This window comes from Palaemon carinicauda, chromosome 14, assembly GCF_036898095.1.
Source record: "Palaemon carinicauda isolate YSFRI2023 chromosome 14, ASM3689809v2, whole genome shotgun sequence".
Lineage (NCBI taxonomy): Eukaryota > Metazoa > Arthropoda > Malacostraca > Decapoda > Palaemonidae > Palaemon > Palaemon carinicauda.
In genome coordinates this window covers 3904994-3919748 of record NC_090738.1, presented here as the reverse complement: position 1 = coordinate 3919748, position 14755 = coordinate 3904994, and the positions used below count along the sequence as shown (strand labels likewise).

Here is a 14755-nt window from a genome sequence, read left to right as displayed (position 1 = left end):
ATTCGGGCTGCATCCCATGCTTCCTTGATAAGCATTACGTACCTCAAATAACATCAGCGGTAGTCCGATGCCCCATTCAGTTCTTGTTTTATTGCAGTACTTGGTTAACATACTTTCAAGGGTTTGATGAAATCTCTTTAATGCACCTTGGGTCTCTGGGTGATAGGCAGTAGACAGTCCTTGTATCACATACAATAGTTTCATCACGTCCTGAAACAGTTTTGACGTAAAATTTGTTCCTCGGTCACTCTGAACGATTACCGGAATGCCAAACATAGTAAAAAAGTCTAGTAACTTCTCGGTGATTTCTTTGGCACTGATGTTCCTGACAGGTATGGCTTCTGAGTATCTTGTCACTGGACACATCAAGGTTAACATATATTTGTGGCCTTTCTTTCTCCTTGGTAATGGTCCCGCAATGTCAATCATTACCTGGCTAAAGGGTTCTCCTCGCACTTCAATCGGGTGTAATGGAGCTTTCTTGATGTACTCATTAGGCTTTCCAGCCATCTGACAAACGACATGCATGGCAAAACTGGCTCACATCCTTATGCATGCTAGGCCAGAAAAGTGTTTCAGAATCTTCTCCGTCATATTCCTTATTCCCATGTGTCCTGTTTCATGAGCTATGGCGATCACCTGTCTTCTCAATGGTGCAGGAATCAATATCTGACGGTATATCCCTTATTTGGCATTCCTAAGGATATTGGCGGGTCTATGCCTTCTCATAAGCAATCCATCCTTTTGGTGAAAACAGGTGGGAGACTGCTGCACCTCTGTCTCATCCACCACGAGCTAAAATTACTCTGCTAACGTTGCATCCTTCCGTTGCAATCCTATTAGTCTTTTCCGACTCACTTGTCCTACTTCTAACGCTGAGTTCTCTATTTATTCCAAGTCCATTGCTTCCTTGTCTTCCTGTTCATCCTTCTGTCGTTCTTCTTCTCTCGGGCTTTCCCAGGAGCTCTCCTCTTGTGTGCTATCATGGAAACCCTCTTTTTCCGTAAACAAATCTTCCAAGTTCATCGTTCTTTCAGTTTCTCTGTCTTCTTCTGCAGCCATCTTCTTCTTTATACTCCTAGTCATGACACAACTAGGAAACAAATACAGGTAGTCCTTCTTGAGTTCAGTCATAGGACTATACTTCAGTGGTTTCTCTGTTACAATGGGACAAGGCACAAACGGCACTCCACCAGCCTCATTACCCTGTAGGACTTCCACTCCTTCGACAGCCAATGAATCCTTTATAACAAAATCAAAATTACCTGCTACCAACTCGCATGATAGTTCCAAATGGCAAATAGGAGTAACCTCCTCACCTCCTATTCCCTTCAAAATGACAGAATCTCCTGTAAGAGACTGTTCCACCATTGGGTGTACACTTCGTGTCACCACGCTATGATTAGATCTTCTGTCGCACAATATCTTGATCGAGATCTGCCCGCTCCCATCTAGAGCGGCTAACATACCTTCATAAATATACTCTTTAAAGGCATCCACTCTGTTTGGGGTTGTCCTGTTCGTCGTATAAACATTAACTGGTTTATTTTACTCGTCGAATTACCTCGTTTGATTCTTTGTCTTTGTATTCTGTGAAGTTGAATTATCCATAACCACTTGGGCGACTGCTTTCGGTTGTTTCAACTAACATTCCATTCTGATATGGCCTTTTTCCCAGACTTATAACAGACGATATTAATCTTCTGAACCTCTTTCACAACACTTGAAGGAGGATGATTCGATGACTGATGTTGTGGTACTCTCACAGTCTGCACATTCTGTTTTAGAATAGTACCAGTGGTTCTTCCGCTGTAACTATTGAACCTGTTCCCATAGTTATTACTGAACTGGTATTCACGGTTTGGCGAATACTTGACACATGGTCAGAACGGCGGTTGAAACTTCATACCTGAGGAGGGGTTACGACTGATAATATTATAATCTCACTCAGCAAAGCGGCTTTATCAAGTTTCTTCACCTCTCTCTCTCTCTCTCTCTCTCTCTCTCTCTCTCTCTCTCTCTCTCTCTCTCTCTCTCAAGTACGTCGGAATATGTTCAGGAATTCCTCATAAATATTGTTCTAGCACAATCAGTTCTTTTAAATCAGCCATCTCTCTCACTTTACGTCCTTAGGGTCACACTAAGTTACTGAACTGTTAAGAAAAAAGTAATGCACTTCACTGTTTAACCAGAATCTCACAGGGGCAGTTTCAAAAATTTATACAATAAAAGGTACTTGCAATAATACACTTCACCTAATACACTTCACTTTTAACTAATCATCCAATAATGTCACCAACGTTTGAACAACACTGTACACGATATATGATGGATAGAAATCACTATTCACGTTTGAGAGGATATACTATGCATGCTTAAAAGAGTTATGTAGTGGCTGTAGAGAGGCTGGCCGATGTTGGCTCTTTCAAAGGGATAGGCTGCATATCTTCTGCTGCTTATGCATTGCTAGGCTCTATATATATTAACTTAATTCATCTAAAAATGTCTAGTAAATCATTCTCATGGCGTGGAGGCTTGGCTCTTGCGGTGTAAGGTTGCCATCTCAGTAATTTGTAGTAGGGGTACTAACATTGCTTGCTAAGCAACTCTCTCTCGGCTAACTCCACCCTCCTCCTCTCGTAACATTAAAAAGAGATAAAACTTTAGTCTAGAATTTTCATGTCTCTTCGAACCACGTGGAAACATGATGCAATCCTCGTGCTACCTCGTGTGTGACATACAGCATACATAAACAAGATTATGTAAGACTTCATAACAAAACTACGTTAAATAAAATTTGATTCTTTTAAATAACGTAAATTTACTTATACTGAACTGAAGGAAAATATAACAAAAAGGTCTTATGTAATTTACATACATTTACTTAAACCTACATGAGTGAGACCCACCTTACGAGCTGGCTATACATCTCTTAAATACACTAATGATATACATGATTTGAATATTTACTCTCATACTGGACCAGCTTCGTAAGACCTGTAATACCTAAATAGATTAAAATGAAATATCTATCCTAGAGAATGGGGAGAATTTATTGTGGACCCACAGAGTTACCTGCACTCCTTCCAAAAACTTGCCGAAGTAGCCCTTGTCCCGAAAATCGCCGTTAAGTAGCTTGATTGCATCATTAGCTGACTGGCCTACCCCTCACTGTGTTTCTCCCTTCTTGTCTGTCCAGGATCGCTGATACAGGCTGCAGGCTCGTCTGTCCTATCTCTCACCGTCTTCCTCAGTTTAGTATGGATTGGAAGGAACTCCTCAGGGAAGTTGGGGTGAGCCAGAGTGTTGCCAGGTCACAACGGCTGCACGGTTGTGAATAAGGGCTACACAAAGGTCGCACTGCCTTACCTGGGTCATATCCTGACAGGTGAGTCTTGTGGCTTGCAAGTTTTATGCAATACTCTATTTACAATACAAGTAGCAATTTTGCGACTCTAAGGGAACATAGATAATCCCAGCCCTAAACTTCTGGCATGCAAAGTAAAAAAATTAAACTTGTGCAAGCGGTTAATTAGGAGGTGACTGAGAGACGAGTCAAATGCAACTAACTTTATTTAGACGTAGCATGATTATACATACAGTCCATTCCAGTCAAGAACGGCAAAAAGGTTTAAACACAATGGTGCCAGAAAATACAGGTATAAACAGCTTATCAGTGCGAGGGAAGAGTGATAACGACAATAAACAAAAAAACAGAAATACCGGAAGAGTATATGTGAGTGTGTGATACTCGTGCGGTGCATGGCTCCCACCCCCCCAAAAACATACATGTGAAATAGGGTGCCCTGCTCTTGAGAGGTGTACTGTAGGAAGGTCAGTAGGCAGGAGATATGCAGGTTTTAGGCGATCAATGGTTACATAGTCTTCTTTGCCACCCATGTTGAGGAGGAATGCTTTCAGAGTATGACGGATCACAAAGAAAGGGCCAGTGTAAAGGGATGTTAACAGTGGCTTACTAGTGTTATTGCACAGGAAAACATGCATTGATGAGTGCAGATCTATTGGTACGTATTACTTCCCATGGGGTCCTGTAAGTCTGGCGGCATGAAGTAAATTTTCCCACAACGTGACGTTGGCGCTGGAGATTGTCGGAGGAGGTTGCAGACAGAAATAAAATCGGCAGGAACGACCAACGTCTTCCCATGCACAATTTCAGCTGCCGAGACATCCAGGACATCTTTAGGAGTAGTACATAGTAACAGGAGGACCCAGGGAAGCTGGGTAAACCAGTGGGAGCCCTTGTAGCGCAACATCAAAGCTGCTTTAAGGGTACGGTGAAAACGTTCAACCATACTGTGGGCAGCAGGGTTGTATGTGGTTGTCTAATGAAAGGTGATACCCAAGAGATTTGCTAATGATGTCCACAATTTAGAGGTGAGAGTGTAACCCCTGTCAAAAGTAAGGCGGATATCCACGAGGCGGACATTGCAGTTTCCATGGGAATGGCTTTAGGCCAACGAGTGGTGCGATCAATGACAGTAAACAGGTAACAATGTCTTTGTGATGTAGGTAGGGGACCTACTAGAACATTGACATGAATGTAGGCAAAATGCTGATGAGGTTGAGGAACGATGCCCACTCCTGAATCCATGTGTAGATGTACTTTTGAGGTTTGGCATGAAGTACAGGCACAGACCTAATCCTTAGCATACTTAGTAATGCCATGCCAAATGAACTGAGGGATATGCAGGATATCCTACATGCTTGATACTCGGGATCTTCTCGTTGTGCTTCTGCCAAGACATTGTAATCCAAATCTTGGTGAATGGCGGCCAATGTGTTTCTTGACAGGGCATCAGCAATGGGATTCATTTTCCCAGGGACGTGTTGAAGGGTACAAATGTATTCCGCTATGGCGGAGAGATATTGGCGTTGACAGCCGGACCAGGCATCAGACTGATGAGTGAAGGTGTGCACCAGAGGCATGTGGTCCAAGCGAATGACAAAGGGCATACCTTCCAAGAAGTGGTGAATGACAAAGGGCGTACCTTCCAAGAAGTGGTGAATGACAAAGGGCGTACCTTCCAAGAAGTGGTGAAAGTAACAGACACCCAAGCACACCACCAGCAATTCGCAGTCGAGGATAGTGTAGCCGGATTCTGCCCTGGACAGTTTTCTACTGAAGAAGGCCAATGGGCATGGTAAGCCATTGATCACCTGGTCAAGGACTGCCCAGGACTGCCCAGGACTGCGACGTCACTGGTATTGGTGGAGAGAAGGAGAGGTGCATGTGGCCCAGGAAAAGTAATAGCGGTTGATAGGGCTTTCTTTCCGTTGCAGAAAGCTGCTTCTTGAAGGAGAACACATTCCAGGTTTTTTGGCTTGCCCCTCAGCGAGGCGTAGAGGGGGCAAGAGTGCTGGCAATGGCTGGCAGGAAACAGTGATAACAGTTGATCATGCCCAAGAATTCTTGCAGTGCTTTGACGGTCGATGGAGTGGAGAAGTTCTGAATTGCTTCTACCTTCTCAGGGAGGGGCCGTACTCCTTCAGGAGTGATGCGGTGCCCTAAGAACGATGCTTTGTTGTTGCCAAAGGTACACTTGTCATACCGGATACAAGGTTGTTTTGTTGTAGGTTGTTGAGCATACTGCATAGATGACAGAGGTGTTCGCGCTTTAGAGGAAGAGAACACAAGTATGTCGTCCATGTAACATACACAAAAGGGAGGTCCCCTAAGATGCTATCCATGAGACGTTGAAAAGTCGTCCAAGCATTACGAAAGCCAAAGCAAGAGTAATTGAAGTTGTATGAACTGAAGGGGTTGGTGATGGCAGTCTTGGGGGGGATGTCTTTTTTGTTCATGGGCATCTGATAATACCCCTTCAGGAGGTTGAGCGTGGAGAAAACCTTCCCTTTTTGCAAGTAGGAGGTCAAGTTGGGGAGGTTTGGGAGGGGGTAGTGATCCGGTTCTGTCTGTATATTCAGTCGCCTGCAATTCTCACACAGACGAAGAGAGACATCTTTCTTCAGGACGATGTGTAAGGGTGACGACCATGGGCTTGAGGCCTTTTGGCAAAGGTCCATATCTTCTATTTCGGTGAACGTTTGTTTAGTGGCTGCCAAATGATCTGGTGTCAGACATCTAAATCTGGCGAATACTGGGGGCCCCGTCGTCTTGATATGGTGATAAATACCGTGTTTCCTGGGAACTGTGAGCGTTTGACGAAGTTCTGGATGGAAAACTTATGGATACGATGTAAGGAGGTGGGGGTAGGCATCCATGGGTGCCCTGACGTGGAGAGCGAGCTCAGAGGCATTGAGGAGTACGAATCTGCGTTGACTAACCCTTGGTGAGCTACATTGACCAGGAGGTAGAAGTGAGAGAGAAAATCTACATCGAGGATTGCTAATGTGATGTCAGCAACAAGAAACTTCCATATATATTTGGTGCTTCCAAACAGATAATGTGAGAGTTTCATAACCATGGATGGGTATCGCAGATGCGTTAGCAGCTACCAGACGCATGTCAGCTGTCTTAGACTACCTCGTGGCTTTGGCAGAAGAGAACGGTGAGCACCCGTGTCTACCAAAAATTGCACACCCATACCTGCGTCATGTAAAAAGAAAAGATTAGTGACAGGGGAGGCCACTGCTGAGAGCGATAGTAAGTGGCTGGAGAGTTCATTGGTTGAGGAGTAATTGAGGGGTGGTATATGTGGGTGGTGGGGTCTTTGTCACCATTCTGGCATGTCACGGGGTGGGCGTCTGTGTCCTACTGCATTCCCGTCAGCTTCGGTCGATGTTGACTAATTGGCCACTTCATCAGGAGTGGTGTTGATGAAGGACTGGATCGTGATGAAGTGGCTGTCCATAAGGGTGTCGACTTAGGTCATCATGTCCTTCATGGGCAAAATATCGACATTGGGGATGACAGCACATACACGTTTAGGTAGGTGCCATACCCAAAGGGCACAAAGTAGATTCCCTTCATGAGGAGAGCCGTCTAAGGCATTTTGTAGGCGAGCAATACTGATCGTTTCCCTGAGGGTGAATGAAGCCTTTTAGTCCCCCTATAGTTGTTGAGAGAGCTGAAAAAGTTTCACTATGTGGGTGGCCGGTGATGGCGAGTACTGCTCCAGGAAATATGATTTGAGGTCTTTGTATGTTATGGGAGTGTATCCTTGCTCGCCCAGCCAATCAGAGATTTCCGGGGAAAGTGTCCCAGGGGATCGCCGCGAGAACATAATCTGCTTTGGTATTTGACTGAGTCATGCCCTTGATGCGAAACTGAACCAGCCAACACTTCTCCACTTGCAAAGGGCGGTAGTTTCCTTGAGGTAGCGAGTGCCGAAGAGGTAGGTTCGGTAGGCAGCATCTTAAAACAGCAAGGCACAGCAGTGTGGGGGAGGCGGGAGGGAGTGGTCACTCCGCTGGTCATCAATGTGCAAGCGAGCAGTTAGAAGGTGACTGAGAGACGAGTCGAATGCAACTAACTTTTTGGGACGGAGCATGAGTATAGGAAAATATAGGTATAAACAGGTTATCAGTGCAATGGGATACCAATAACAACAATATACAAAAAACAAAAATGCAGTTATAGCGCGGTACAAACTAAAGGGTTATTAGAAAATCGGGCTCGTGTATGGAAAAATATACCCCCTAGACTAGCAGACTTGAGTTGTAATAGAGAAAAAATTTAAAGTACATCAATACTTAAAGTGTAAAATAATGAATACAAAATATATTCATCTCCAGACACTCGCTTAAGGAAGAACCACCACTCCAATTTCCCGTGCTGTAATGTCTCGAACAATAACAAATGTCTGCATAAAAATAATTTGGGAAGAAGAAGAAGAGTGAGGAAAATTCTTCACTCCTTGTTCTCTAGTGTTGGGTAGTGCCCTAGCCTCTGTAGCATGGTCTTCCACTGTCTTGGGTAAGAGTTTTCTTGCTTGAGGGTACACTCGAGCACACTATTCTATCTTAATTTTTTTCTTCCCCTGGTTTTTTGAAATGGTGTGTTGAGCAGGCTTAATAGAAGAGCCATGGATGTCTGGTGGTTTCACGAGAGGTTGTCTTTTCCTTTTCTGTTCCTTTATCTTTTCTAAACCATCCTTAATGTCCTCCCTTCAGCTGAAGTGGCTATCCTGTAGGGTATTTTGCCTTGTGTGGTGTATCTGCTCCGCCATGTTGATTTTTTGTCTATAATCTATGGGTTTCATTAATCACTTTATTTATATTTCTGTACATATTGTTTTTGTTATCATCATTGTTAATTCAGTTTTTAAGTATGATGAATCTTTTTTAATGTTATTTATTACTATATAGCAATATTCGTGATATGCATGCATATTTTCAAGACCTTACAGTTGTGTCCAGACAGTATGATATTCTTTAGTGAGTTTTCTAATATGAGGCACTCATCTGGGCTCCATATGATTGGTTTTAAGATTCCAATTATCTTAAAACTGGATGCCATTCTTAGGGCCAGGGGAATGCCAGTGTATATTAGAACTAAGTATCCTGCTTCTCATAAGTCCTGCTACGAATGTGGATGTCATGAGATTCAGGTAATAAAAGTTTGTGGCAGGCAAAACTACTTCTATTAATGTTCAATCTACCGGAATCCAGGCATGGATGATTCTATCTTCGATTGTCTTCTTACCACTATCGCTAAAATACTAGAAGATGATAAAAAGTTTTTTTTTTTTTAATTTTTTTTGGCTATTTTAATGCTCACCATAGGGAGTGGTTAAATCCTGTTTACTCAAAAGTCTAGTAGCTCCTTGGACCTCGTATACTCTGACTCCCCGGGCATTATAACAAGTAAGGCTGGTTCTCCAGTTGGGACATCTGATCAAGCCTTGATTTCATTACTAGTGAAGAATGAGCAGCCTGTCCCGAATGTGTTATACTTATGTAAGATTTATATAAAATCTCAAACAGATTGGAATGGCATTTTGAGTTCTCTTTTGTGCTTGAATTGGTCACAATTATCTAATAGTGTTGAGCCTGTTGTTCCTCTGAATGAGACTATAGTCAATATAATTGATAGGGGTATCAAGTCTTGGGTGCTAAGGTACCTAGTGAAAGAAAAACCCTGGTTCAACAATGATGGTAGACGTGCTTATCAGGAGAAGCAGTAGGCTAACATCTTTGGAAGGGCAACAGATCAGATTTGACTTGGAATAATTATACTCAGCTTAGAGCTTCTGCTCTGAGAGTTTATGCTTCAAGTGAAAATGAATACGATTAAATCACACACACACACACAAAAAAAAAACATTTTCTGGGACAACCCAGGAACATAAGTAGTGGGCTACCCTTAAATCTGCACTTTATGGTGTTGATACAAATGGCTCTGTCACTCACTGTCCAAACAAGAAGGCAACCCTTTAGGCTGATGTGTTTTGATAGTAAGCAGAGTAATGAGAAACTTTATCTTCCTCATTCCTGTTTTCCTGAGGCTAAACTAACTAGTGTAGCTTTTTGATCTTGTGAAATTAAAACTCTCTTAATGGCCCTTAATGCTTATGGAGGTATAGACCCTAATGGTATTTTTCCTTTGTTTTTTCATAAACACTTCAGATATCTTAGCTCCAAAGTTATCTGTTATTGTGTGTAAGTTAGCAAGAAGAGGAGCTATTTGCACTTGATGGTAAATTGGTAATGTTACTCCACTATGCGAATGTGTTTTTGGTAGCTTAATTCCAACTGATTACTGCCCAATTTCCATAACTCTCATATGATCTAAAGTTTTTGAAAGTCTTTTGGCAAAACGTCTGAATAGGTTTGCTGAAGGTAATCATCTGTTCCCTAGATTGCAATTTGGATTTCGTAAAGGCCTGGAAGCATGTGAGGCCCTTCTTACAATCTCCAATGCTGTACAGAAATCACTTGATTGTGATCAGGAAGTTGAAAGGCCTTAATTTTAGGGCTTTCTTTGACCGTCTTAATCATGAGACCCTTCTTTTCAAACCCAAAGAGTTAGGAGTCGGTGGGTCGTTTCTTTGCTTTATTATTGAATATTTAAGTAATAGATCGCAAAGAGTTGTTGATGGGCACCATAGTAAGTATAGGAATATGATATCAGATGTTCCTCACAGGAGTGTTCTTGGCCTATTACTTTTCATACTATATACACATGACATGTGGTTTGGCCCAGAAAACAAGTTTGTTGCATATGCAGATGGTGCTACACTCTTTACATCAATTCCATCTCCTGAATGTAGATTTGGGGTTGCCGAATCCTCTACTAGAGATCTAGCTAAAATTACTACATGGTGTAAATCATGGACCATGAAGTTGAATCATAAAATATTTCAAGGTATGCTTGTAAATAGTTTGAGGACAGTGGCTCCTCAACATCTGGATCTCAGCATTGATAATGTTTCTTTAACTCTGTTTGACTTTCAAATTTTAAGTGTGATTCTTGACAACAAACTTACTTTTGAAAAACACATTAGGTCTGTCTCTTATTCAATTTTACACACACACACACACCAAAAAAACTGGCTTACTGAGAAAATCTTGCAAGATTTTTGGTGATCAATCTAGCCTGAAGAAGGAATTTCATTCTTTCATTGTACCTTTTTTGAGTATTGCTACCCTGTATGGTCTTCAGCTGCTGATTTGTTAGACAAGAACTTACAGTCTACTAAATTTCTTATTCCTAATCTAGATATCTATCTGTGGCAATGTCGTTCAATTAGTTCGTTATGCATGTTGCCTAAGATTTTTCATAACTTTAACCTTCCTTTACATTCACATCTTCCTGGACAGTTCCATCTTATTCGTAATACTAGGTTAGCCATTAATTCTAATAGTCATGCCTTCCCCATCATGAGGCTCAATACAAAGCAATATTTTAGAAGTTTTATTCCAGCTGTGACCCAGTTGGGTTATGTTCATTATATTGTAGCCAACAATTCCTGTTGGCAAGGGCCTTTCCCTTGTTCGGCCCATATAATGTGGCCTGCTTGTTTGCTTGCTATAGATTGCCCAGAATTTTTCCGGACGGGGGCTCTGTGGGCAATATGCCCTAGCCCCCAAGTCAAGTTAGACGCTCTGCACCTAGAGCTGTTGTGTTAAAGTGATACTTTCTTATAGGAGCACTCATAGAGTGCTACTTGTCTAACGCTCTGCACCTAGAGCTGTTGTGTTAAAGTGATACTTTCTTATAGGAGCACTCATAGAGTGCTACTTGTCTAACGCTTTGCACCTAGAGCCTAGACTGTGCTCTGCACCAGAGCTTTAATATCTCTCTTGGCCCGAAGGCCAATTAAGTATGTGGCTCGCCCCTGAGCTCTAAAAAATCGGTCCCATTAGGAGACAGAAAAGAAGATTTTTAGTAGTAGAGAAAAGTGGTATAGTAGCAGGTCCCAGTAAGTAGGAGAGACTGGGAGAGGAAAGGAGAATGTTTTAGGAGAAAAGGACAGGAGCAGATCTACGTATAAGGATTTATCTCTGCCCAGGGGGTGACTGTGGCAGTGAGCTTTGTTGGAGGAGTGGGAGGATGTGGTTTAGGGTCTGACCAAGGCCAGGGAGGTTGAGAAGGGATAGGACTTTGGTGATAAGGTGGATGGTGAAGGGTATGAGGTCCTGCAAGGACATAGCATCCAATTGCTGGCAGAAGGTTGGAGTGGATGGGTTAGGAGAAGGATTTGGATAGGGTGTAGGGGCCGGAGTAGAGGAGGTCAGTGGAGGGATGATTGCTGGGCTGGCGGTAGTGGTAGACGCAGGAGCAGCAACTGGTACTGAAGCTGGGGCCGGCTTCCGAGGAGGTCTCTTACGTGGTTTCCTCTGTGGCTTAGGTTGCAGCGTCGGTGTGTCTTCTGTAGTGGTAGGAGTGGTAGTCTCCAGGGGTTCTAGCCTTTTAAGGAGCTCTGGACACCTTTTATTCCAGGCGTTGTGCTTATCAATGCAATGTTGAGTTGGGTGCTTACTGCTGCAGACTCCACAGATTGCCCAGTTCCTGCAGTCAGACTGGTGGTGTCCGTAGCGTTGGCAATTGAAGCAACGGAGTGGTTCCTTTTTCAAATCCTTAATGGTAAAGGTTCCTCACAATCCGAGCTCCAAGGCAGGTGGGATAGGTCCTATGAAGGTGACAATGACTTCCCTGGTGAGTGCCCTACGACTGCCCAACTTCTTTTTGGCTTCGGCAATGTTTTGGCATTCCGTGATGAGGGAGATTGGCGTCTTGATTGGGTAGTTGTATACCACCGCTTTCTTCTGTTTTTTGGTGGGATCAAGGTAGGTGAGGGTGGCTTCGTTGTGCAGGTGTCTTGCACTATCTTGATCCTTAGGGGTGATGATGATATCACCATTTAAGTTGATTCTGGCCGTAATCTTTAGTGAAGGATTAGCGGCTGCCATAGCGGCCACAGCCGCATATGACGGGGTCTCTCTGGTGGCTGATAGCTTGAACTTAGGGAGTTAAGTTGGCGTTGGCTGTGAGGTCTCAAGTGGAACCTGGGTACTGCTGATGGCAGTGGCTTCAGCTAGGAGCTGGGTGAGGCACACAGTTCAGTTGCAATCCTGCATGTACGCCTCTGTAGGCTGCATGGTGGGCAGGTTTCCAGGATTTAGGTCCATGGCAGATGTGTCTGCCTCTTGTGTAGAGGTGGCTGGAGCTGTATTCCCTTCTGGGCCGCAGGCTTGCGACTCCAAGGGAGCAGGCAGGGTGTCCAGTGCAGGAGGGTGCTCTCTCTTCTTCTTCTTGGTCACTGGATGGGTTGGAGAAGGTGGAGGTTGTTCTTTGATTACTTGTTCTTTGGGTTGAACAGAGAGCCAGAACTCTTGCAGACAATCTGCACAACAACACTCTTTGTAATGGGCTTTATCTATAGGCAGTATGTAGATGTAAGCCTTCCGGTGGAGCTTTTGAGGTGTACCAAGGATGCTGGTATATGAGTCCTTATAGAACGGTTCTCTTGTGTCCCAGTTTTTGGGCCAGTTCTCTTGGTCTTTGAAGTGGGGGATACAGGCAATGGTGAAGGCAAAACTGTCTGTGCACTCAATTCTTAAATTGTGATGGTGCATTTTTGGGTCCTTGGTAGGGACGAAACCAACATAGTTGATTAAGTCTTCCCTATAGGCAGAGTACCACTTGCAGTCTGCGCAGTCAGGGATTATGGTATCATTTGATTTGAGCCTTCTACAGTGTCGGAGCCATGTTGGATATAAGCCCCATGCAAAGTCCTTGAGCTTTGCAAAACCCACGGACATAATGCCTGGGAGAATCCAATGTAACAGTCGAAAATTACAGCCAGTTACTGTACAGTGTCACAGCCGAAAATTTCGGCACAAGGCCGAAAAATACGGTTTAGCAAGCTGGCAGGGAACCTGGGTGTCCCCTGTTGCGAATGGACAGGTTCTTGAGCGCGAAGAGTAGTCCTTACAACGTAGGAGCTGATCTGAGACTGGATGGGCATGATCTTCCTAATCGGATAGTTCAATTGTAGAACTTCAAAAGTTCAAACTTTCAGCAAATATTCTTACGTTGAATATGATAACATAAGTCTCTTTTTATAATTTATATATGAAAGATCTATTTCAATTTTGTTATTGTTCTTAAACTGTTGTATTTTGATTGTTCATTACTTTTTATATAGTTTATTTTCTATTCTTATTTCCTCACTGGTCTTATTTTCTCTGTTGGAGCACCTGGGCTTATAGCATCCTGCTTTTCCAACAAGGATTGTAGCTTAGCTAATAATAATAATAATAATAATAATAATAATAATAATAATAATAATAATCTCAAAATGAGCTTGTCTTATTTTATTCATCCTTGTGGAAGTTCAAGCCTTTTGTCCCACTTTAGTTTTTCATGTTGCCTTCCATCGTTTCATCTTACACCTATACTTGTATTTTTTCGCTCCTCATTTGCTCGTGTTATTTATTATCAGTTGATCCATTCAAATGCTTACCTTAATAATGCCATTTCCTAATGGCTTCTATCCTCAACTGTATTCCTTTTTATCTCCATATTTTTCTTGTGTGTACACAAAGGACTGACTTGGGTTAGTTAATGATGCTTTGTAGTCACTTATCATTTGCCATACAGACTTCATGACTATTGCAATTTTTTAAATCTCTTTTTATCCTCTCATCCACTCAATCTGTCATCAGGTAACATTTGGTCAGGTGTACAGATTTGTTCTCTTTTTACCTATGGCAAAAACCATACTCATTACTTGTTACTAAGATACAGATGTATTTTACCTCATTTATTTTGGTTATAACTATGATAAGCATAGTTTTTCTCGGTATACATATATTATAGAGTACCAGAATAGTTCTCTGGTGATCAACATATATATATATATATATATATATATATATATATATATATATATATATATATATATATATATATATATATACGTCTACTATTGCTTTTTATTGTTTTTTAAGCTTAGCGGAGACAAAAAGGAACGTGTTGAGATGCTAAGTTATTTGTGGAAAACTCTCTGAATATTTATTTTCCTCTGGTTCTGTTCAAACTTACATATTTTTTTTTTTACTTACGATTTACATCTACTGCAGAAACATCAGAGCATCATTTCTGTATTATTTATTTTCTCAATAGAATAGATTTTCAAGATGATAAATTTCTGTTGTAGTACATAGTAACCAGAAAAACAATAGTCATATCTAGAGATATAGGGTTTTACCAAAATTGTTTTGCCGATTAGTGTCATTTGTAAAGATTTGCTTTAACAGTCAACTGAGCAATGAAATTTTAGTCCTTAGAATAAGAGCCAAAATGATAAAGAATTTGACTGATGTA

The 14755-nt window shown here is 42.2% G+C and overlaps 1 protein-coding gene across 1 annotated transcript in view; it reads left to right on the top strand.

Moving 5' to 3' along the window:
- LOC137653847 (uncharacterized) overlaps positions 1 to 14755 on the top strand; it is an 829144-nt gene that overhangs the window by 505466 nt on the left and 308923 nt on the right. Inside the window, exons 44-46 of the mRNA XM_068387498.1 lie at positions 8908 to 9103; positions 10068 to 10288; positions 11867 to 12213. Of these exons, the coding sequence (XP_068243599.1) occupies positions 8908 to 9103; positions 10068 to 10288; positions 11867 to 12213 (764 nt within the window). The remainder of the gene's footprint in view (positions 1 to 8907; positions 9104 to 10067; positions 10289 to 11866; positions 12214 to 14755) is intronic.